The following is a 24,290-nucleotide window of genomic DNA, read 5'->3' on the forward strand; positions in this document are numbered from 1 at the left end:
AGAACCTGAATCTCCTCCCAGTGACTGTCTGAATCATAGAATCCCAACAGTACAGAAGGAGGCCAGTTGGCTCATCGAGTCTGTCCTGACCACAAACCCACTCTACCTGTAACCCTCATTTACCTTGCTAGTCCCCCTGACTATTCGATAACAGTTTAATTCTCTTTTGTGAGACTTGAGTACCAACCTCTACCACATTCTAGGGTCAATTTAGCATGCCCAATGTGCCTAATGCACACATCTTTGGACTGTGGGAGGAAACTGAAGCACCCAGAGGAAACCCACTCAGACATGGGGAGAACATGCAACCTCTGCAAAGACAGTGACCCAAGGCCTGAATTGAACCCAGGTCCTTGGCGTTGTGAGGCAGCAGTGCTAGCCGCTGTGCCACCGTGCCATCGGTCTGCTGTGGAGAAACCTGAGAGATTTGTAAATACTGCTTTACTGTGAGCCACTGACAAGATAACAGGAATCTTAAAGTATTTTCAATTGTGTCAGCATGTGCTTTAATGGGAACTGGACCTCTTGTGAAACAAGTATTCAAACATTTATTTCAAAAGAACATAATTATTAAATTTCACCCACAATGATCCAGGTGCGTTCAAGAGGGACACTACGTGAATGAAAATAGGAAACATCTTAAATTCTGATTAAGTAATTTATTCCTCATAAAATACACAGACCTACTTGCCTTGTATTTAATTGTTTTCACTTTAGGATTGAAGCATGTTTTTGGCCATTACCCTCGAGCAGCTGGTGATGAGCTGCCATCTTGAACGTTTTCCCACAGTGCTGTTTGGGAGGGGAGTTCCAGCAATTTGTCCCAGCCAAGTCAAAGCAAGGGAGATACCTTTGGCAATCAGGATGCTGGTTCACTGGGTGGCTGGTGATGTGTGCTACTGAGAACACTCTGCCTTCACTTGAAAGTGATCTGGTTAAGTTACCTGATGTGCAACTTATCTCAGAATGATGCTCTTGTAGTTGAAGGCATTAGAGGGGTTTGGGAATTGCTTTTGAAGAAGCCTTGGTGAGTTGCTACACTCTCACAGATGCTACATACTGTTTGCACACAGCCACCAGAGGAGTAAGTGAATGGATATGAGGTTGTAGATGATGTGCTAATCGAGTGGGTTTTTAATGAACTTGCTGGTGAAGTCCTAGGTTTGAAAAGAATAATCATTAGTGATATACACCCATCATTTATTGCAATACCTGATCCTTCTAGGGTAGCAGAATCAACTGAAGATGTGAATAAACTACGCCCGCCCCGGCATATCCGAGAAGATGGAATCATCAGGCCTTATGATCGCGTTGAATCTGAGGGATGCCACTTATTTGAGGTACAATCTGTTGCTATTATTTAGAAACTGGAAAATAAATAATAACGCCTGTATTGATTGCAAAGTTGCGCCGGGCCGCGCCTTGTTTTTTGCGTTATGTTTGACATTGCTGGAGTAAGTTTTTGCTGTGTGACGTGGGGCTTGAACACAGTTTTTATATCCACTCTACGTTCTTCCCTTCCAAGTCCAAAGCCTTTTGTATTATAGTTGTGATGCAGGAGCCATTGCTGTACCATCCATCACCCTTCAATATCACCTGTTCACACTGAACATGTCAGAATTGACTGCAGCTCCTAGAATAACAGCTCCATCCTGACAGCTAACAGAACTTATAGATCTTTTATTGGTGTTCTGGTTGTTGATTAATCTTTCATACCACAAATTGATAATGAAAAGTTTCTGTTTGAAAATCATTATTGCTTTCGGCTGCTCTGCCTTCACTTGAAAGTGATCTGGTTAAGTTACCTGATGTGCAACTTATCTCAGAATGATGATAGGTTGCACACGTTTTGCTTTTATCTGCTGAATTTAGAGAGTGATGTTAGTCCCAGCATTTTTACAGCACAGAAAGAGGCCCTTCAGCCCCTTATGTCTGCGCTGGTCATCAAGCACCTATCCATTCTCATCCCATTATCCAGCACTTGGTCCATATGCTGTGGCATTTCAAGTACTTATCTCAATACTTCCCACCTCAACTTCCAGGCAGTGAGTACCAGATTTCCATCACCACCTGGGTGGAAAAGTTTTTCTTCAATTTCCCCTAAATCTCCTACCTTAAATCTATGCCCCCTGGTTATTGACCCCTCTACAAAGAGGAACAGTTTCTTCCTACCTTAAGTCCTTTATAATTGCGTACGTCTCAATCTGGCTCCCCCATGGCCTTCTCTGTCCTAAGGAGAAGAACCCCAGCCTAACCAGCTGGGACACTTCCAGCCCAGGCAATATCCTGGTGGATCTCCTCTGCATTTTCTCCAGTGCAATTGCATCCTTCCTGTAGTGTGGTGACCAGAACTGTGCACACTGCTCTAGCTATGGTTTAACCAGTGTTTTGCACAGCTGCACTGTAACCTCCCTTGCTCTTCGAATCAGAAAATCCCTACAGTGCTAACAAGTCCACTTAGCCCATCGAGTCTGCACTGGCAATAATACCACTCAGGCTCTGTCCTTGTAGCTCCATGTAATCTCCCTGACACTGAGGGGCAATCCCACCCAGACCAGTTTCCCTTAACCCCAAGTATTTATCCCGCTAATCCCCCTAACCTACACATCTTCACAGTAAGGGGCAATTTTAGCATGGCCAATCTGCCTAACCTGCGCATCTTGTATTCTATGTCTCAGCTAATAAAGGCAAGTACCAATGTGTCTTTTCAGCCATGTTATCTACCTGTCCTGCTGCCTACACGGATCTATGGACATCAAGGTCCTTCCAGTCCTCTGAACTTCCTAGTATCCTAGCTTGTTGGTCCTCCAAAAATGTATCACCTCACGTTTTTGGGGTTAAATTCCACGTACCACTGTTCTGCTCCTCTGCCCGTTCTGAAACCTAAAGCTTTTCTCCTCACTGTTTACCACACCACCAATGTTTATGTTATCTGGGAACCAGCGATGAGACCCACATTCCCATCTGTTCATTAGTGTACTCTATAACAGCAAGGGACCCAGCACCACTGGACACAGGCATCCAGTCACTGATGGTGGTATTGGTTAGGATTGAAACAAATGATCACTTTATCTGTGGCGAGGGAATGTATGTGAAATTTTCTTTCATCAAAAGAATCTGGGAGTGGGAGCAAATAAAATTTAAGATAAAAAGCAAAATACTGCAGATGCTGGAATTCAGAAATGAAATCAAAATGCTAGGAAAACTGGGGTCTTCAGACTTTTCGAAGGTGATGATTTGTTCTTGTGTAACACTAGGGAAATCAGGAAAGGTAGGTAAATGGAATGGAAGTATATTACAGCTATGATCTGATCGAATGATGCAATAGGCTTGAGGGGCTAGATGGCTTACTTGTATGTACTTTGCAAATGTGTCTTGTTTGCTTTGAATCCTGCAGTACATTGGGTGGACATTTTCAATATTGAGTCTGCACCCTAAGGATGTTCCCCACCTTTTCTCCTCTTACCATCTTCACTTTTCTACATTGAACTTGACTTGCCATTGATCCGCTATCCTGATTACTCATAGAAATTGTTCACATCCTTCAGTAATTCCTTGTCTGCTTTAGTAAACTTCACTCGCACCAGCTCCAGCTCCTACAGTTTGGCATTATCTGCGAATATAAGCAACTTTCTGAATCCAGATCATTTACACCAACTCCAGACAGTCAGGCCCTGCCACTGACCTTTGAACTGCTGTGCTCCATAACACCCTCAGCTGTCTCACTGCTCCAGCTAATCGCTAATGCTTCCCCTCTGCCAGCTCCTTGTCCAGGCTTTACTGAAGATACCCACTCACTATCCTAGGCCTGCATCGCAGCTATTTATGCAGAGTTTTATTGAAGGCTATGTTTGATATAAGGCAGATTTTCACCTTCCACTTGTGATGCCATATCCTCAACAAAAACAGAATCTGCCCTTTGTGAAATGATGTAAAACCTTTTTGTGCAGTTAATCCTCATGTTTCTTAATCTATTCCATTACTTCCACAGTTCCTGATCTAAGATTGATGAGTCTATATTCCATGATCCTTTGTCACTTTCTGAATCATTAGCATCTTTGAAATTCTATGGGACCTCCCCTCTATTTACTGACTTCACCATAGTGGCTTCAAAGTCTGTGGACTTTGTCCCTTCATCACTCTTTGCACAGGGACTTATTGGTATTGAGCCCTTTAAGCTTGTCTAAGATGTCATTGCAAGTGGTATCCAAGTCATTGCGTTTTGGAACCTCCAGTAGTGGTTTTCAGCGCTGATAACTGCCCACAGAAAGTGACCTTAGATGGAAGGCTCAGAAATAGAGGCAGAGTAGAATTGGAAAGTTACAGGAAGTGTAGGGTCACACACTCTCAGACAAAATGCAAAAAGTCCAGATAACCTGATTGTCCAAGTTGTGTCTGGGCTTCTGCATGACAAAGAGAGTGCATCACGAGCAGTAATTGTAGTCTACAGCAGAAATGGCAAGAAATGATTTTGCAGATCTGGAGGCTGGTGGGATAGGCTGCAATTTCCAAATCATCCTGTGTCATTTTAATTAATGATATGATCCCACTCTTAACCATATCTGAGGAATGTAGATGCAGGAGTAGGCCATTCGGCCCCTCAACTCTGCTCCATAACTGGTTTTTCTCCTCATCGTGAGAGGGAGCATCCCACCCTCTGTCCACTCTTGTTCACGCAGGGCCCTAACTTCTTTTGCCTTGCATATTCCTGTGCAATAGAACCAGATGTGAAATCTTCTGCATTGGTCTTTTCCTATCATTGTCCCAAGCTCCAAATAACAGTTTGGTGTGAGCTACATTTCGTATACAGCTCCTGTCTATCTGCTGTCCCTGGTGCTGCTGATTTATAATCTGGTTCACAAAAATCAATGGGTCTGCCATTTCCCCAATGTTTGCAAACCTTTCATGACTTTCCAGTCATCGTCTTATTGCAGGTTTTCATTTTTCACTCCTTGCATCACAAAACTGTTAAATATAAAAGCATTTACTCTTTAATCTTTTAATGCAACAAAATTCTTACATCTCTCCTTTCTCTTTTTCAACATGCAGCAGGACCCAGAATGAGAGATTTGAAATCGGTTTGCTTATACCAACTTGACACTGTATACTTTTTCTTAACCTGTTCATTTAACATCTCAGCATCAAATGTAAATATATTTAAATTTGTAATATACACATTTCTTATCTCTATCATCCAAGCTACAGTAAATAACAGGTACCTATGTCATGATGGAAAGGTCATATTTTGAACTGGTTTGTACGTTGATTAAACTTGTATGCATCAAGTTGCTCTGTCGCCTCACCAGTAAACTTAATGCTTTCGTGGACATGAAACACCTGTAGCTGTCGTCTTGTACCTTTTTAGCTGATTTTATTTCTGCATTTAATCTGATCGTTATGGCAGCAAAAATTGCAAGTGAACAACTTGATTTAAAGTTAAAAAAATAAATTATATTTTGAAGTCTGACTTGGCTTCCTGAGTGTAAATTTATAATTTGCCTACTGATGTTTAATGGTAGAATATTTCTGTTAATACATGTCGGATACACTAATGTTTACATGAGTTAAAATGGTAAAATTATAACCCCTATGTCGCCTGTCCATTTTTTTCAAGTTATCTTAAAAGGATAATGACTTACCGATTTGTTGATTTGAAGGTGTGTATTTATGGGCAGCGTGAATGGAAATACTTGCATTTTTACAAATGTGTGTCCCTGCTGTAATCAAAAACAATTTCAACTTTGCTATTGAAACATGCATTTCTGTTCACATTTTGATGTACCAGTTACATACTTTTCAAAATCTGAATATTAAAAATTTATTGAGCAGGGCCTGCAGGTATATTTTTAGAAAGAAGAGGTAATTGGATTCTTTATTTTGCATGTTCCACCACGCTGAGATCCCTATTCCTCTTAGATGTTTGAATGCAAAGGTGAAAACAATCAGCATGTATCAATGGGGAAGTGTTCAGGTTGTTTCTTTTCGTGTAAAACTGCATGAGTGCACAGGTCTTCCTCATCCCTCTCACCTTCAAGTTTTTAACATCTAGCCTTTGGTTTTGAGATAGACTAGTGACGTGTCAGGAGGGATTTCAGTGGTGCCCTCTGAGTGTTTAGTGTGAGGCATTAGCGATTTTGCTTGCTGCAGGGGGTCACCAAGTTCACTTCACTTAACATCACAGAGTCATAGAGGTTTACAGCATCAAAACAAGCCCTTCAGCCCAACTTGTCCATGCTGCCCTCTTTTTAAAAACCTCAAAGCTAGTCACAGTTGCCCGAATTTGGATCCAAATGAGACCAATGGATCTAAACCAGTTGGAGTGCAAACATGTTTAGCTTCATACATCCCTGGAGTTTATCCAATGATGACATTTACCTCCATATACAAATTGCATAATTAAATTCTTCTCATTTTTACTTTTTACATCATGTTTTAGCAAACATTTAATAAATTTTATGAATTAATTTTGGTAGGGAAAACATAGGAGGTCAATGTGAATAAGGGATATAATTCTAAAAGCTGTACAGAAGTGTATATGTACTTTCGTCATTAAAGGACAGGTGGTGAGAACACTTAATAAAGCATGCAGTATTCTGGGCTTTATTAATAATAGGGGCATAGAGTAAAAAACTAAGCAGATTATGCTGAACTTACTCACAACAGTAGTTAAACCTCAGCTAGAATATTATGCACAGTTCTGGACACCACACTATAGGAAGGATGTGATTGCATTGGAGAGTGTAGAAGGGGGTTTACAAGAATGGTTTCAGGGATGAGAAACTTCAGTTATGAAGGTAGATTGGAGAGGTTGGGAGTGTTCTGTTTGGAGAGGAGAAGGGGAAGAGGAGATTTGAGAGAGGTGTTCAAAACCATAGAATGTAGACTTGGTGAGTTTCCCCCTGCAACAAGCAAAATTGCTAATGCCTCACACTAAACACTCGAGAGGATGCCACTGAAATCCCTCCTGACATGTCACTAGCCTATCTCAAAACCGAAGGCTAGATTTTTAAAAATTGAAGGTGAGAGGGATGAGGAAGACCTGTGCACTCGTGTGGTTTTACACAGGGAGAAACAATCTAAACACTTCCCCGTTGATACATGCTGATTGTTTTCACCTTTTGCATTCGAACTTCTAAGAGTAGATAGGGAGAAACTGTCCGCACTCGTAAAAGGATCAAGAATGATACGGGCACAGATTTGAAGTGATTTGCAAAAGAAGTAAATGCGATGTGAGAGTTTTTTTACACACTAAGTAAGTTTATTCATTTAGTCACAAGCAAGCTCATATTAGCATTGCAATGAAGTTACTGTGAAAATTCCCTAGTCGCCACACTCCGACACCTGTTTGGGTACACCTGAGGGAAAATTTAGCATGGCCAATCCACCTAACCATCATGTCTTTCGGGCTGTGGGAGGAAACCGACACAGGGAAAATGTACTAACTGCACAGACAGTGACCCAAGCCGTGAATCGAACCCAGGGCCCCGGTGCTGTGAGGTAGCAGTGCCATTGTGTTGCCCAGTGTGTGGTTCAGGTCTGGAATGTACTACCTGTAAGTGTGGTGGAAGCAGGTTTAACTGAAGCATTCAAGAAGGCTTTAGATAATTATTTGAATAGAAACAGTGTGCAGGGGTCTGGGGAAAAGGCGGGGGAATGGCACCTTGTCATAATGTTCATTTGGAGCATCGGTGCAGACATGATGGGCCAAATAACCTCCTTCAACGCCCTAACTTCTATAATTCTGTAATCTTGATTCCAGAAGGTTTGAATCCCAGTGAATAAATGGAAACTCTCATACCCATCCTGTCAGATTTTAGCTACATCCCTCATCTGATCTAGACTTGCACTGTTGTGTGTGCATTGTAAAGTTTAAAGTTTATTTATAATTGTCACAAGTCGGCTTGCATTAATACTGCAGTGAAGTTACTGTGAAAACCGCCCAGTTGCCACACTCTGGCACCTGTTCAGGTACACTGAGGGAGAATTTAGCAAGGCCAGTGCACCTAATCAGCATGTCTTACTGGCCACACACACAGTTGCTGCTACATCTTGCACTAAAATGTGCTATTTTTGGTGTGTATTTCTTGTGCACATGTACAGTGATCAACATGAATTTTGGAAAAATCGTTGTGTCCAGCACATGTAAATAGTAACACTCAAACTAAGATTTATTCTATTTAAATGAGTGCTAGTACCTTGTTCACACTTACTGCAAATCTGTGGAAGGAAAGAGACAGCGTATGAGGTGTGCAAAAATAGATGTAAGTAGCCCTCCGCATCATTCAGTCAAGGTCTGCTATACTTAAACGTACCTTGTGAAAAAAATGGCGCTCCATTCAGTGGCTGTGACTTCAGTGTTTGTCTTGTGTTGTTAAGTCTGCTTCCTCTCTCAGCTCATGATGTCAGGCTGCTCACAACTTTAGTTATCCTATCCTATTATCATCATCATCACAAGGGCTGCCTCCTTCCAACTATATAACATTGCCTGACTCTGCTTGTGCCTCAATCCATTTCCTGCTGTAACTCTCATGTGTTCATCACCTCCGGATGTAGCTATTGAGTTCTCTCCTGACTGGCTTCCTATCCAACATTTTCCCTAATTTTGAGTTCATCTAGGACTCTGCCTTTATCCAATCTTGCGCCAATTTTCATTACCCATATCTTTGCTAAATTGCCTCCCAGCCTTCTAATATCTTCTGGCTTTACTCCTCCCCATCTCTGTGATAGCTTGGAGACTGACAACTCCTTTCCCTCAGATCTCTAATTCTGGCCCAAATTTCATCTCGCTCCACCATTGGCAGCTGTACCTTTTGGCTTTGTAGGCCAAATGTGCTGGAATTATCTCCCTAAAACTCAATCCCCCTCCTCTTTAAGGACGCTCCTCATAAGCTACTTGTTTGACTGAGCTTTTGGTTACCTGCCCAAATATCTCCTCATATGGGTTACGTTTTGCCTTTCCCCTCCTGTGAGCCTGTTGAGCCATTTTCATTACATTAACTGTGAGCTGTTGTTGGCATCCTCCCTCCCTGTCGATCTCTCATTGGTGGCTATGCCATCCGTCATCCAGACTGCAAGCTCTGGCACTTCCAGCCCCTCTGTTGCTCCGCTGAACGCTCTTCCTCTGTGACCTGCCTTTAAAGCTCACCGTTGTGACCAAGGTATTTTGATCACCCTTCCTGATATTTTCCCTTCTATCTTTTACTTTTGTCTGAGTGTAGAGTGCTTTGGGATGTTAAGAATATAAATGCTAGATGTTGCCTCAGCATCTCTTCCCAGCAGAATGTTTGGAGTTGAGTTTCTGTCTTTAATGTCTTGACTGTTCTGTCCTGGTTTCTTTCACTGTCTCTCCTGTGTTTCCCTCCCCAGTCCATGTCATGCCATGGAAAGGAAGAGTAACATGCCAATGAAAGAGGAGCCTGAGTTTCTGGATTAATTGAAGATTCCGTCGCAGTGATGGTTGAGCCTGATTGTTTAGTTACCTGTGAGGCCGTGTGCTGATGGGAGAAAATGCAACAATTCTCCTTTGGACTATGTGTTGTGTTAGTTTGACAGCTCGACTCTGCTGACGTCACTTCTAGCTTCCTGGTCTCTTGCTCTCCGATTGTTTCATGTGAAACAGACCCGGCAAAATGAACTGTCCAAATTTGGAAATCAAATTTTTCCTTCTGTTAACTATATAGTTCACTTCCCACAGAGGGACAAATTCAGGTTAAATGTGCATTCTGATTTTTTTTTCTTCATTCATTTGGGTGACATGGGCATTGCTGGTTGGCCAGTGTTTATTGCCCATCTCTAGTTGCCCAAGAGCAGTTAAGTGTCAGCCACATTGCTGTGGTTCTTGATTCACATGTCGGTCAGACTGGGTAAGGATGGCATATTTCCTTCCCGAATGGACATCAGTGAACCAGATGTGTTTTTTCAACAATTGGCAATGGTTTCACGGTCATCATGGTTTTGTGGTTCTTAATTCCAGGAACTTTTTATTGAATTCAAATTCCACCAGTTGCTATGGTGGGATTTGAATCTGGGTCCCCAGAACATTGGCTGAGTTTCTGGATTAATAGTGTCACGATAATACCACTAGACCATTGCTTCACCACTTATTTGTTGTTGTTATTACTTCTGCTCAATTGGAAAGCAACAAGCTGATGTTTCAAAGATTGGCAGAGGAATTCCCAGCATTAAGTATTCGTCAAATATGCCGCAGCCAAAATTGACTCTCGCCACTGCTTTTTCCCCATGCTTATATGAAAAAGAACAGTTATTCTTGGTTAGATGCTAAAATCAAATTCATTGAGTGCTCTGTGTACCTTTTGCAACTTTCAAAATACATTTGAGATGAATGAGATCTTCTGAAATGTAATTTGACCATGGTGATATCTGGAGAACATTTTAAAAAATTTAAATTCTGGCTTCGACTCGGGAAATACGGCACAACTAGCAAATGCCAATGTTTAAGCTTCAGTTTAAAATTGAAGTTTAGAATTGCTAAAACGCTCCACCTGAGCTTTTGCTTGGGCTGCAGAGAAATGTCAGATCACGCTTTAGACGAAAGCTGTAAACCTGGAACCAGATTTTGCCGTATGTGCTTGCTGTGTCTATAAAGTTTTTTGGTTGTGGATTTTAGTCCGCTTTTAGAGCAGAGTAGACTTGGGAAGCTGCAGTGTGATATTTGAGAATATTGTGTATTCAGATGCTTTCTGCAAATTTCTGGCCAATTGTGTTCTGACTGGTTCACAAATTTTGCACAATATGGAATGCCTTCTTCCCACAGAAACAAAGAATTGTTCCTCCCCTTCCCAGTCTCCACGTGGTGCCTCCTCCTACCGATTATGGTTTTTTTTATTTCTACTTTCACAGGATGTTGCCATCGCTGGCTGGGCCAGCACTTTCATTGTTAATCTCTAATTACCCCTTGAAAAGATGGTGGTGAAAGTGCCACCTTGAGCTGCTGCAGCGCAGGTTATGTAGGTGTAGCCACAGTGCTGTTAACTAGTGAGTTGCACGATTTTGACCCAGTGACATTAAAGGAAGTGCAGTATATTTCCAAGTCAGGATAAGATGTGAGGTCACTCGACACTAGGTTATAGTCCAACAGGTTAATTTGAAATCACAAGGTTTCGGAGCTGCTCCTTTGACAGGTGAAGTGGAGCGAGATGCTCGGGCACAAAACATACAGGCGCAATGTTGCTCTTGATTACCTGTTAGTGTCGGACTATCCTCACTCTGTCTGTATGTTCTGTGCCCACCAACCTCCATCCACTTCACCTGATGAAGGAGCAGCACTCTGAAAGCATGTGATTTCAAATAAACGTGTTGGAGTATAACCTGGTGGCACGTGATCTCTCATCTTGTCCACCCCAGTCCAACACCAGCATGTTCACATCAAGTCAGGATAGTGTGTGGATTGGAGGTGATCCTGCAGGCACTGATGTTCCCATGCATTTAATGCCCTTGTCCTAGGTGGAAGAGACTGGGAAGGTGCTGTTAAGGAGCCTTGGTGAGTTGTTGCAGTGCATCGTATAGATGGTGCACGCTGCTACTACTGTGCACCAGTGGTGGAGGGAGTGGATGTTTAAGGTGATGAATGGTGTGCCAGTCAAGCAGGCTGCTTTGCCCTGGGTGATATTGAGTTTGTTGATTGTTGGAAATGCAGTGTATTCTATCACATGGTAATACAGGGATTAGCACTGCTGCCTCACAGTGCCAAGGAACCGGGTTCGATTCCTGACTTGAGTCACTGTCTGTGTGGAGTGTGCACATTCTCCCCGTGTCTGCGTGGGTTTCCTCCGGGTACTCCGATTTCATCCTATGGTCCAAAGATGTGTGAGTTAGGTGGATTGGCCATGATAAATTGTCCATTAGTGTCAGGGGGATTAGCAGAGCAAATATATGGGGTTACAGGAATAGGGCTTGGGTGGGAGCATTGTCAGTGCAGGCTCAATGGGCTGAATGGCAGCCTCCTGCACTGTAGGGATTCTATGATTCTGTCACCAGACTGGTGATGCAGAGGCCTAGGTTAATGCTCTGGGGTCATGGGTTTCAATCCCACAAAGGCAGCTAGTGGAATTTGAATTCAGTTAATGCAATCTGGAATTAAGAATCTCGTCTCGGTAATAGGGACCATGAAACCAGTGTCAATTGTTGTAAAACTCATGTGGTTCACTTATGTGCATTAGGGAAAAAAATCTGCCATTCTTACCCTGTCTGACCTACATGCGACTCCGGACTTACAGCAATGTAGTTGATTCTTGAATGCCCTGTGAAATGACCTAGCGAGGCACTCGGTTGAATCAAAGTACTACAAAGTCTACTAAAAGGAATGGAAATAGACTGATCACCTGACGTTGACCTAGGCTAGACACTGGAAATGACAACAGCCAGCCCAGCCTGTCAACCCTCCGAGAAAACATTGGGGGATTCTGCCAAAATTGGGAGAGCTGTCCCACACTAAAGCAACAACTTAACATTTAATCATACTCGCAGAATCATACCTTTCGAACAATGTCCTGGTGGTGTTACCCCACCGACAGGACAGAGCACAGTGATAAACAGTCACGAGGGAGTTCTCGACATCGATTCTGCACCTTATGAAGTCTCATAACGTCAGGTCACACGTGACAAGTAAACCGCCTGCTGATTATAACCTACTGCCCTCCCTCAGCTTTTGCATTAGTGCTCCTCAGTGTTGGATACCGCTTCGGGGAGGTACTGAGGATGGCTGAGGAATAGAATGTACTCTGGATGGGGGACTTTAGTGTCCCTCACCAAGAATGACTGTAGCAGCACTGAACTTCAGCATCAGGAGGTGAGTTACTCGCTACAGGGTTCCTGAACTGCTCTTTGTAGCCACAGTATTTATACAGCTAGTCCAGTTCAGTTTCTGATCAGTGATAGTACACAGTGCAGTGGTGAGATTCGGTGATGGTAACACCATTGAATGTCAGGGGGAGATGATTGAACTCTCTCTTGTTGGAGATGGTCATTGCCTGGTCTCTAGTCTCGTACAAATGTTACTTCCCACTGATCAGCTCAAACCTGAATGTTGTCCAGGAGTGCTGCATTTGGACATGGACTGTTTCAGTACCAGAGAAGTCACAAATAGCACTGAACATGGTGCAAGCATCAGCAAATATCCTCACTTCTGAACTTACAGTAGAGGGAAGGTCATTGATGCAGCAGCTGACGATGGTTGGGTCTATGATGCGGGTAATTGTCAGTGGGACCTAATGGAGATGGATCCACTATTATGTGGCTCTGATGGTGTGAAACCCTCCACAAAGTTGCTGAATTAACATTTTAAGGCACTGTTATCCATGTGCCAATCCAAATGCAGTGAGAAGTCTCTCAACACCAGGTTAAAGTCCAACAAGTTTATCTGATAGGAAACCCACAAGCTTTCTGAATGCTGTTCCTTCATCAGGTGAGTGGAGAATTCCACTCGCCTTTTCCACTCACCTGACAAAGGAACAGCATTCCAAAAGCTTGTGGGTTTACTACCAAATAAACTTGTTGGACTTTAACCTGGTGTTGTGAGATTTCTTACTGCGTTTACCCCAGTCCAACGCCGGCATCTCCGCACCAATCCAAATGCAACGTAGTTCAGCTGGCCAAGCCACCAGTTAACAAGGTTACCATTGTCAGAATTTGGTTCTTGTACCTAATGAACATAACGTGTTTACGTTTTGTACTTCGATTATACATTGCTGGAGCAAATAACAACTGCAGTTTAATTTTATTACAGAAATTGGATTTTCAGAAATTCGAAGATGAAAACTATCGTTTCCATTGTCGTTTATACGAGAAGAAAAGGACCAACCTGCTCATCACAAACAGGTAGAGAAACACAATCCTTTTCACTGCATCCAATACATGTGACCCGTCAATTCAATTCAAGACATACAAAATACTGACTGGTTCTTGGCAAATTCAGTAATTTTACTTGACCAGGTCAAATAATCCATATTTCAAACAGAACCCAGCCGCTGTATTATTTTTCTAATGTGGGAATGTAGTGCTGCGACATAGTAATTACAGCACAGAAAGTAGCCATTTGCTCCAACTAGTCATTCCTATTGTTTCTGCTGCACACAAGCCTCCTCTCATTTTAATTCATCTAATTGTTTCAACATAGCTTTCCATTCCTTTCTCTCTCAAGTACTAATGTAGCTTCCCCTTTAACGTATCTGTGTTATAGAATCCTACAGTACAGAAATCTACACCGACCACAATCCCACCCAGAACCTATCCCTGTAACCCCATGCATTTGCTCTAGCTAGTCCCCCTGACACTAAGGGGCAATTTCGCATGTCCAACCCACCTAACCTGCACATCTTTGGATTGTGGAAAGAAACTGGAACACCCAGAGGAAACCCACGCAGACACGAGGAGAGTGTGCAAACTCCACACAGACAGTGACCCAAGGTCGGAATCGAACTGGGGTCCCTGGTGCTATGAGGCAGCAATGCTAGGTGCTGTGCCACCACGCCGCCCCTAATTCACTTCAGCGATTTCCTGTGGTAATGATTTCCAAATTCTCACCACACTCGGTGAAGGCATTTCACCTGAATTCCCAATAGGATTTAATAGTGACTAACTTGTATTTATAACCCCGAGTTCTGGTCTCCCGCATCATTTCTACATTCTAAAAGGATCAAGGGTTATGAGGGACGGAGGGATCAGAATATTGAATTTGATGATCAGCCATCATCAAAATAATGTGGAGCTGAATGGCCTCTCTTGCATCTATTTTCTATGTTTCTGTGTTACTTGTTGAATCCCTTTGTAATTTTAAGGATCTCCCTCTGTATCTGGCCACCTCTCGGTCTTGTCAGGTCCAAAGAAAAGAGCCCCATGAGATGCATCACGTTGTTGGACTTTGCCAGCCGTCAAATGTTGTACTTTGATAGTTTTAGTGTCAATGTTAACCTCCCTTGCACACCTGTTCTTAACCTCACAGAGAGGATGTGTGTCAAAGTTCTGTCTGCTAATGGCTGTTTTTCCATTAGAAGGGGATGGGAGAAGTTAGGTACTTCAATGCTGTTTTTCCTTTTAACAGCAATGAGTGTTTTCACAAGAAGTAGGTAAACATAGAAATTAGGAGCAGGAGTAAATCATTCAGCCCCATGAGCCTGCTTTGCCTTTTTGTTTGATAACATTGTGGCCTCAACTCCACTTTCCTGTCCTCTCCCGGTACCCTTTGATTCCCTTGTCAATTGCAAACTGGGCCTTAAAAATATTCAATGAGCTTGCCTCCACTGCCAAATGGAAGGATAGTGTGTATGTTCTGGTACATGCTGCTCTTAAAAAGAGAAAATTGGAAAAATCACAGCCTTAAAAGACACAGTTAAGGAAGCTCTCAGCAAAAAGATTGCCTTTGAGGGCAAAACTATGTGATGGGAAAATGGAATGAATGAAGATAAACAAGTGGGAGGAGTCCGGTAAATGAGTTATTGCTGAGGGATAATGACTGAAATTTACTTCCTGGAACACTTTCTCCTCAAAAGTGGCCCAATATGCCCAGCTCCTGTTCCCTCACTCCCTTTTCTATCAGATTTTAGCCACCCCACTGCCACTGTTCTCGGACCCTCCCAGTCTGCAGACCCTCCCAGCCTGAACATTTCTCAATGCTTACAAATCCTTCAACTGTATTCTCAGTGTTTCATAATTCCAGTCCTGCCTCTAGTGACCCCTAGAAATTCTATCTTCTAGAACTTTCTCTTTATCCCAAAAAGTAATTAAAAGAATCCAAGTCAGGTTCTTTTCCTGGCCAAGACCTAAGTGACTTGGTGTGACTACAAGGTTTGTACCTTTTGTAGACCTGAGCATTGAGCTGGATAGGAAGGAGACTGGATTTGATTTTTAAAAATAGTATTTGGGAAATAGTGTGTTATTCTGTAAAGAAGGCTCTGTGTTTACGTGTCAATGATTCAGTTAAGCTAAGAAAAAGTGATTGGAGACCATAGCCGGAATTTTACTGGCATGCCCGCCTTGATTTCGGGATGGGCGAGGCTCGCAGAACAGAATTCTCCGTTGGTCTTGCCCGAGTGAAGTCATAAAATCCTGGCTCATCTGTCTCGAAGACTTGAGGGATAAAAGGAGTGAAAGTGCTAAATACATACATTTATAATGAAGCTCGGGTTGAGTGGGCTTTTAATAAAATTTAGAAATTTGCATTAGGAGATAGATAGGACCTGCCTCTATTTCAGCCATTGAATTTCAAAGGGGAGTAAAAGACTTTACTAGTTGCAGTGGTTTTGCAACTGAACAAGGGAAGGTCATTATATTTTAGTTGATCCCAAGAGTGAGGCTGTAGGAAAGACATGGAAGATTTTTATTATTTGGAAAAGCTGAGTTCAAAGTAGTATTGGCAAGAATGGAAGCGAAGATGAAAAGGAATATGGAAGGAGAGATGTTGAGCTGATTTGGTGTTGGCTGTGCAGAAAAGATATCCTGGAAACAGTTCTGAGCTGGGAGAAGGTAAAGTTTGAATGAGCCATCCAGTCAAGCCAAAAAAGTCCTGTGCTGCAAAAGGGAGTCTTGGGCTCTTGGAGTCTCTTGGATTTCCATGTCAGAGTAGGAGAGAGTTTGAAAGGGCGCAAAAGTAACAGCAGCGTTTTTTTTGGATAATACTTAATTTTTTATAAACATCTACAAGGGAGTGTTGCTGGGAAGATGTTTACTTGTGGGTTTGACCAAGTAGTGAGCCTTTTGTAGGGTAATGTTTTGTATGACCATTTTTAACTATGTATCTGTAATCTTGTGTGATTAAGTTTTCTTCTTGTGAATAAAGCTTTTAGTTTAATTTTTTAAATACCAAATGTGTTACTGGAATTCTTTCTGCTGAGATCAGTACTTTTGCTTCTTGTTTGCAAAAAAAATACAAAAAAAACTATGGCCTGAAAGCCAAGTTTCCCTCTGAGATTTGGTTCATTTGGCAGTTAACGTCTATTGAGGTCATAGCAGAGCGGGTAACCAGAGCATGAAGGCATGGTGCAGGAAAGAATATCATATTACTGCATCCTGGCCCCAGCAGAGAGACACAAACTACTTAAATTCAGTCATTAAATACACAGAAATTGCAAAGGTGTTAGAGCTCAGGAACAAACTGAGGGATCTTTGCAGTCGGGGACAGTGTTGAAAATAAGCATAGGCTTTGGGTTGAAGGGATGTCTACAAGTTTGAGTTATAAAAATCAGTATAGGTGATTTTTTTTGTTTGGTTTTCAAAACATTTCCGGTGTTTATGAAAGAAGTGGGCAGCACACTGGTTAATATTGCTGCCTCACAGCGCTAGGGACCCGGGTTTGATTCTGTCCTTGTGTGAATTGTGGAGTTTGCACATTCCTCCCTGCCCTCCTCTGTCTGCGAGAGTTTCCTCCAGGTGAATCATAAAACCCTATAGTACAGAAGCCCGTTGAGTCTGCACTGACAACAATCCCATCCAGGCCCTATCCCCATAACCCCACACATCTATCCTACCAATCTTACTGACAATAAGGGACAATGTAGCATGGCCAGTCAACCTAACCCGCACATTTTGGGCGCTTCGGTTTCTTCCCACAGTCCAAAGATGTGCAGACTAGGTGGATTAACCACGAAACATTGCCCCTAAGTGTTCAAAGATGTGTAGGTTAGATGGATTATCCTTGGGAAATGTGGTGGGATAGGGCATGTGCAAGACGCTTTGTCAAGACAGCCTATGCAGTCTTGATGGGCCGAATGGCCTCTTATGCACTGTAAGGATTCTATGAAGTTTAGGTGGCCTCTTCAAATAGTTTGAGAAATAATGTCAACAATTTGGTTAGTTTGGTGTTGATAGCTTATTAAGTAACTTTTCAGTGAATGAAGTGATTTTTAAGGGTATTTAGTGACTTTTTTTAGAACATAGAAAAACTACAGCACAAACAGGCCCCTCGGCCCACAAGTTGCGCCGAGCATATCTCTACCTACTAGGCTTACCTATAACCCTCAATCCTATTAAGTTCCATGTACTCATCCAGAAGTCTCTTAAAAGACCCTATTGAATCCGCCTCCACCACCACCACCGACGGCACCGATTCCACTCACCCACCATCCTCTGAGTGAAAAACTTACCCCTGACATCTCCTCTGTACCTACTCCCTAGCACCTTAAACCTGTGTTCTCTTGTGGCAACCATTTCAGCCTGGGAAAAAGCCTCTGAGAATCCACCCGATATATACCTCTCAACATCTTGTAAGCCTCTATCAGGTCACCTCTCATCCTTCGTCTCTCTAAGGAGAAAAGACCGAGCTCTCTCAATCTATCCTCATAAGGCATGCCACCCAATCCCGGCAACATCCTTGTAAATCTCCTCTGCATCCTTTTAATGGCTTCCGCATCCTTTTAATGGCTTCCACATCCTTCCTGTAATGAGGCGACCAGAACTGAGCACAGTACTCCAAGTGGGGTCTGACCAGGGTCTTGTACAGCTGCAGCATTATCTCCCGACTCCTAAACTCAATTCCCCGATTAAATGGTGGTTTCTGATTTCCTTTAATCTGTAGGAAGTTTGGAAGGTTTCCCATGCTTCAGATATGAGCCGCGTTTTAAATTATTGAGATCATTAGTTTAATGATGTTCAGGAATCAAAACCTTCTTTTAATCCTGCATAGTGCGCACAAATTGACCTGTTTCTGTTTGTGTTGCTTTTTGATTTTTTTTTAGGAGGGTGGTCTGTGTGTCTGATGAGATTCTAGGCCATCTTGGCAATGACTGGAATTACACTTTTGAAGAATTTATCCAACCACCAGCGTTAGAAGGCAATGTACTGAGCCTCTTCATCAAGGTACGCTGTGCAATACTTGACCTGCATCTGCCTCTGATGGTTTACTAAAGGCTGATAAAAATGTGAATTAACTTCCATGCATGACTGTGTTTTCCTCGCTGCAAAGTACTAAGTAGATCTTTAATCGCTACAATAATCAAAGGGCCTTATCCTTTATAATAAACACAAGATGCATATTTCTCCAGAGCAGCATTTCTCAAACGTGATTGTTTCCGCACTTCCTTCTGATTTGATGTGTGGTTGGAAGCTTTCATCATTAAAAAGAGAGCTTTTGTTATGAGGCTTTAATGATTTCCTCTATTTTTAGAAACCCTCGTGAGTACAAAGCAGAATGTAAACACGGTTTGAGTGTTTCATCAAAATAGTCACTGAAGGTTAATCTGCTGTGAATTTGTGCAACGCTTGGCCCAATCTTGACTTTACAAACATCCTCTCTCGTAGCAAAGTTGAGATGGTGGGACTCCGAACGTAGTTTCATTAGTGTTCAGAATGTGAATTGCAAAACAAAGAAAGCGGATTGTGCAGCAGACATTGTTGGGTGGAATCTGAGAACGTAGGGGAGGAGGGACAAAGCACCACCACGTCAGTGTGGGGAAGCCCAGAAGCCAGTAAGTTTATTTAATGGGAGGAAAAGAAGGCCTTGCATAGTCCGACTGGGCTGCCCCCTAACTGCTGCCTTAAGAGCAACAACATGGATGAGGTAGAATCCAGCTCTCAGCTTAATGGAAGTGGAGATTGTGTCACTTTTTCTGAAACCTTGTTCAGAAGTATTGTCCCCAGGAGTTATCCTGAGGAATTATGAAACAAAAACGAAAGCTAAAGAGGCAATAACTCGAGCAATGAAAAGGTGATGAGTTGTGTTTTTTTTAAACAGGATCAGTGTATAATAGGATTTTCAAACCCGAAGTGTGGAGCCGAAGGTTATGTGAGAAAAGTGATTTTCCAAGATGCGAAAATGGCAACGGTAAATAACTTTGTTTAAATAGGAATGGAATGTTTGACACCAGTGTGATGTCTGAGGGAGCAGCAACTGCTTTAACAATCGTACGTCTGTACGACCCGCCTACGAAACCTGACTTCCTATTGATATGTTTTTGTCATTTTTTTTATTTTAAAACCCCCCATATCAACATTTAAACTAGAGTGAGCAGTGAAGGCTGGCTTGTAGTCAAGGCGGAGTTTGGGACTCAAGCAGGAATGTGGAATAAAGGCCTCATTATCGTATTGACTGGTGGAGTAGGCTGGGGGGGCCCAGTGACCTACCCCTACGACTACTCATTATTATTTGGAAAAGGCACATGTAGACTTTCTCTGCTGTAACTGCATCCTTCTATTATTGGTGACACTTGTGCCCTGTTTATCATATCCCATTTCCTCTGTCTGTACAGCAGATAAACGTATCCATTTAAAATCATTCTATTCTTCCCAAATTGGTTTTACCCTTTAACTACTTAATGGTTTAATATTATTATACTGAGTTAATTCCCTCACTTCTTCCCAGATTTACAATGTGAAGCATCAGTTGAGATAAGATTAATGAGATGACAATATCTCCGTGGTTCCAAATATTGACCAACAATTACTCATAGAATTCCTACGGCGCACAAGGAGGCTATTCAGCCCATCAAGCTGCACCGATAACAATCCCATCCAGGCATTATCCCTGTAACCCCAGGAATTTACCCTGCTAATCCGCTTGGTACTAAGGGTCAATTCAGCATGGTCAATCAACTTAGCCTGCACATCTTTCAGACTGTAGGAGGAAACCGGAGCACTCGGAGAAACCCAGGCAGACACAGGGAGAACATGCAAACTCCGCACTGTCACCCAAGGCCGGAATTGAACCCACATCCCTGGCACTGTGTGGCAGCAATGCTAACGGCTGTGCTACCGTGCTGCCCTTCTGTGTGGTACAACAAAACTGTCTTGGCTCACCATTCTGACAAAGGGTCATCCTGACCTCGAAACTTTGGCTCTACTCTCTCTCTCTCTCTCCACAGCTGCTGTCAGACCTGCTGAGATTTTTCTACCGTATTCTGTTTTTGTTTCCGATTCTAGCATCCATAGTATTTTGCCTTGATTTGCTGTATCGATTCCTGATTTAGCTAGCTGGTAATGAGTTCACAACATTGTCACAGCATCCCACCCCAGACCCTCCCCTCGTCCTAACTCCACAACCCCAGCTGCCAAGTCCCTAAACTCTGAAATCTCCTCTCCACTACTCCTTCCTCCTCTCTACCTCTTTCCTCTCTATAAGGCATTCCTTAAACCTGCCACGCTGACCAAGCCATTAGTCATTTTGCCAAATGTTTCATAGCTTGATGTCAGCATGTTTGAAAATGCTCCTACAACACGCCTTAACATGTTTCTTACACTAATGGTGTTATATGGATAGTCACTTTCATATTTTTTGCACTGAATATCTTACAATATGAATTGTGTAGAGGTCACAAAGTTTGAGGTGTCAGCTATTTTAATTCCTTTGACCAATAGCGCTGTAGTATGTGCTGGCAGCACAGTGCTGTGTGATATTCTCACTGCTGGATGACACCAATGTCAGTGACAGAAAATAAGAACAAGGACGTAATCATTAAGTTTTCACCAGATGTTAATCAACATCAATTAGATTTTGTTTTAAATTTTACAAACCATGTAATTGAAGTAACAGTTTCTGGGATGTGGATGATATTGAGACGCTTATTGGGTTCTGAGCTGCCCTGAGAAGGACAGTGATGACCAATCCCCAGTCCTTGTGGGGATGGTGCTTTGTAAGGAATGCCAAGAGATTAACCCAGTGATGAAATGTCCCAATCAGGGTGGGCTGGCAGAGAACTTGGAAATGATTTCCACAATGTTTTTGGTTGAAGGAGGGTACAGAGAGAGAGCAAGTGTTGCTGAAATGGCCGGGGTGAGTTGCTGTGGGATGCATCCCATGGATGAGATGAGAGGGGAGAGTGTCCAGAGGGGCAATTTTTTCGCAGGGTGTGTGTGTCTGGAACAAGCTTCCAGAGGTAGTAGTAGAGGTAGGCACAGTTTTGTCTTAAAAAGACAATTACATGGCTATAGAGGGATATGGGCCGAATGCAGGCAATTGGGATTAGTTTAGGGGTTTAAAAAAAGGGGCAGCATAAACAAGTTGGGCCGAAGGGCCTGTTTCCATGCTGTAAACCTCCATGACTCTATGATATGTACCAAAGCCAGTGTGCTGGTAAGCGGAGGGAGAGGACAGAGGTCAAATAATAACAAAAAAATGAAAGGAACAGAAACAGGGGCAGCATGGCGGTTAGCACTGCTGTCTCACAGTGGCAGGGACCCGGGTTTGATTCCAGCCTTGGGTGTCTGTCCATGTGGAGTTTGCACATTCACCCTGTGCCTGCATGGGTTTCCTCCGGGTGCTCCAGTTTCCTTCCACATTCCGAAAGACATGCTGGTTAGGTGAATTGGCCATTCTAAATTCTCCCTCAGTGTACCCGAACAGGTGCCAGAGTGTGGTGATTAGGGGATTTTCGCGGTAACTTCATTGCAGTGTTAATATAAGCCTAACTTGTGACTAATAAATAAACCTTAGATGTGCGGGTTAGTTGCATTGTCCATGCTAAATTCTCCCTTAGTGTACCCAAAAGGTGCCAGAGTAGGGCGACTAGAGGATTTTCACAGTAACTTCATTGCAGTGTTAATGTAAGCCTACTTGTGACTAATAAATAAACTTTAAAAAACTTTAGCTGTGTAAGTTAGGTGGATTAACCATGCTAAATTGCCCCTTAGTGTCCCAAAAAAATGTTTCGGTTTAGAGGAATTAGTGAATACATGGGACTATGGGAGTAGGTCAGGGTGAGATGCCCTCCCAGAGAGTCAGTGCAGACTCAGTGGGCTGAATGGCCTCCTGCACTGTAGGGTTTCTATGCAGAACTATAAATTTCTGCATAAAATTATTTTGTCAATTAATGGATTACCTTTAAAATATTCCTCTGTGTATCTTTCAAACATGATGTGGAGTTGCCAGTGTTGGACTGGGTTAGGCAGGTTAAATTCCAACAGGTTTATTTGGTAGCACGAGCTTTTGGAGCATTGCCCCTTCAACATTCACCTGATGGAGGGGCAACGCTCCGAAAGCTCGTGCTACCAAATAAACCTGGTGTTGTGAGACTGCTTACTGTATCTTTTAATCATAACGTAACAGGCCGGCTACCCGTTAACTGCTTTAGCCACGCAGCAGTTAGTTTGGTGGACTTGATTCTTGAGCTGTTGAGGTTCAGCAATAATCAATAACTATGATGTTTGTAAACGTTGTGTTTCAGAGGACGATCAATGCTCTCCGAGATGCTCAGGCAGAGAGGCAACAGCAGCAGCTGGTGAAACGGAAGTCACTGAGGTTTTCGAAGCCCTGAGGTTTTATCTCCTGCCGCCCATTGCACTAAATTAACGTCCAGTTTTTTTGCTTGTCCGTGGAACTGTAATTTGCACTGCAGCTATATATTTTCTTACTTCTAATGAAATGTGGATCTTAAAAGGTATGATTTCTGTGGTATGGTTGTACCTATTCTACAAAAGAATAGGCTAGCTGGCACTGAAATTAATATTATGCTGAAAACTTCAGTTGATATTCTGAAGATCTGAAAATTTTGCACTATCAGAAATCTTTCATGCACATATTGAAATATTTTCATATATAAATATGATGCAAATAAATAGCTCATGTTATATAGATTTGCTGTTTCCGCCTGGTTGCCAATGCACTCTGACAAATGCTGAGCATCGAGTCAAGAATAACCATACTGAGTCCGTTCATAGCTGAAGGACAGTAAATCAAACCCTCTCAACTTGCACAACTGTACAGTTACTGAAGAGAAGCTTCAAATATTGAAAATTATGCAGCACAGTGGTTAGCACTGCTGCTCCACAGCGCCAGGGACCCGGCTTCCATTCACACCTTGGGTCACTGTCAGTGTGGAGTCTGCACGTTCTCCCCGTGTCTGCGTGGGTTTCCTCCCATAGTCCAAAAGACATGCTGGTTAGGTGCATTGGCCATGTTAAATTCTCCCTGAGTGTACCTGAACAGGTGCTGGAGTGTGGCAACTAGGGGATTTTCACAATAACTTCATTGCTGTATTAATGTAAGCCTTGTGACTAATAAATTTTAAAAAAAGTTTCAAGGATCCTTTAAAATTCACACTTGAATTTCACCGTCTAATCAGATCAAATCTATACATAATTAAAAGTTTTGAGTATAGTGCGACTCACCAAGCCAGAGGGTTAGATAACTAACATGCAAAGCTCGGTGTTCCAATTCTTTGATTGACTTAACTAACCAATATCTATGCAGTGGATTTGCTCAAATATTGATCAGGCCTGGAAAGTTATTCCCATCAGAAATAAAAAGCCAGACAAATCCAACCCACTGAATTCCTACACAACAAACTGATCGAAACACAAATAACTTCCTGAAACTGCTTTCACAATTCTTCCTTTTCACTCAGATCAGT

The 24,290-nt window shown here is 42.6% G+C and overlaps 1 protein-coding gene across 4 annotated transcripts in view; it reads left to right on the top strand.

Annotated features, from left to right (window-relative positions):
- The window catches only part of vps13c (vacuolar protein sorting 13 homolog C), a 298,634-nt gene extending 275,120 nt beyond the window's left edge, over positions 1-23,514 (top strand). For 3 of the 4 annotated variants that reach the window (XM_080216043.1, XM_080216044.1, XM_080216045.1), the window contains 5 exons: positions 1,226-1,340; positions 13,745-13,836; positions 18,687-18,807; positions 19,682-19,771; positions 23,106-23,514. In XM_080216043.1, the coding sequence (XP_080072169.1) occupies positions 1,226-1,340; positions 13,745-13,836; positions 18,687-18,807; positions 19,682-19,771; positions 23,106-23,195 (508 nt within the window). In that variant the 3' untranslated portion in view covers positions 23,196-23,514. Of the gene's footprint in view, positions 1-1,225; positions 1,341-5,049; positions 5,859-13,744; positions 13,837-18,686; positions 18,808-19,681; positions 19,772-23,105 lie in introns of those variants that run through there. The other variant, XM_080216046.1, reaches the window with a different exon arrangement.
- The last annotated feature ends 776 nt before the right edge of the window (positions 23,515-24,290 follow it).

The sequence above is a fragment of the Carcharhinus amblyrhynchos genome, chromosome 32 (assembly GCF_965287045.1).
Source record: "Carcharhinus amblyrhynchos chromosome 32, sCarAmb.v2.hapA, whole genome shotgun sequence".
NCBI lineage: Eukaryota > Metazoa > Chordata > Chondrichthyes > Carcharhiniformes > Carcharhinidae > Carcharhinus > Carcharhinus amblyrhynchos.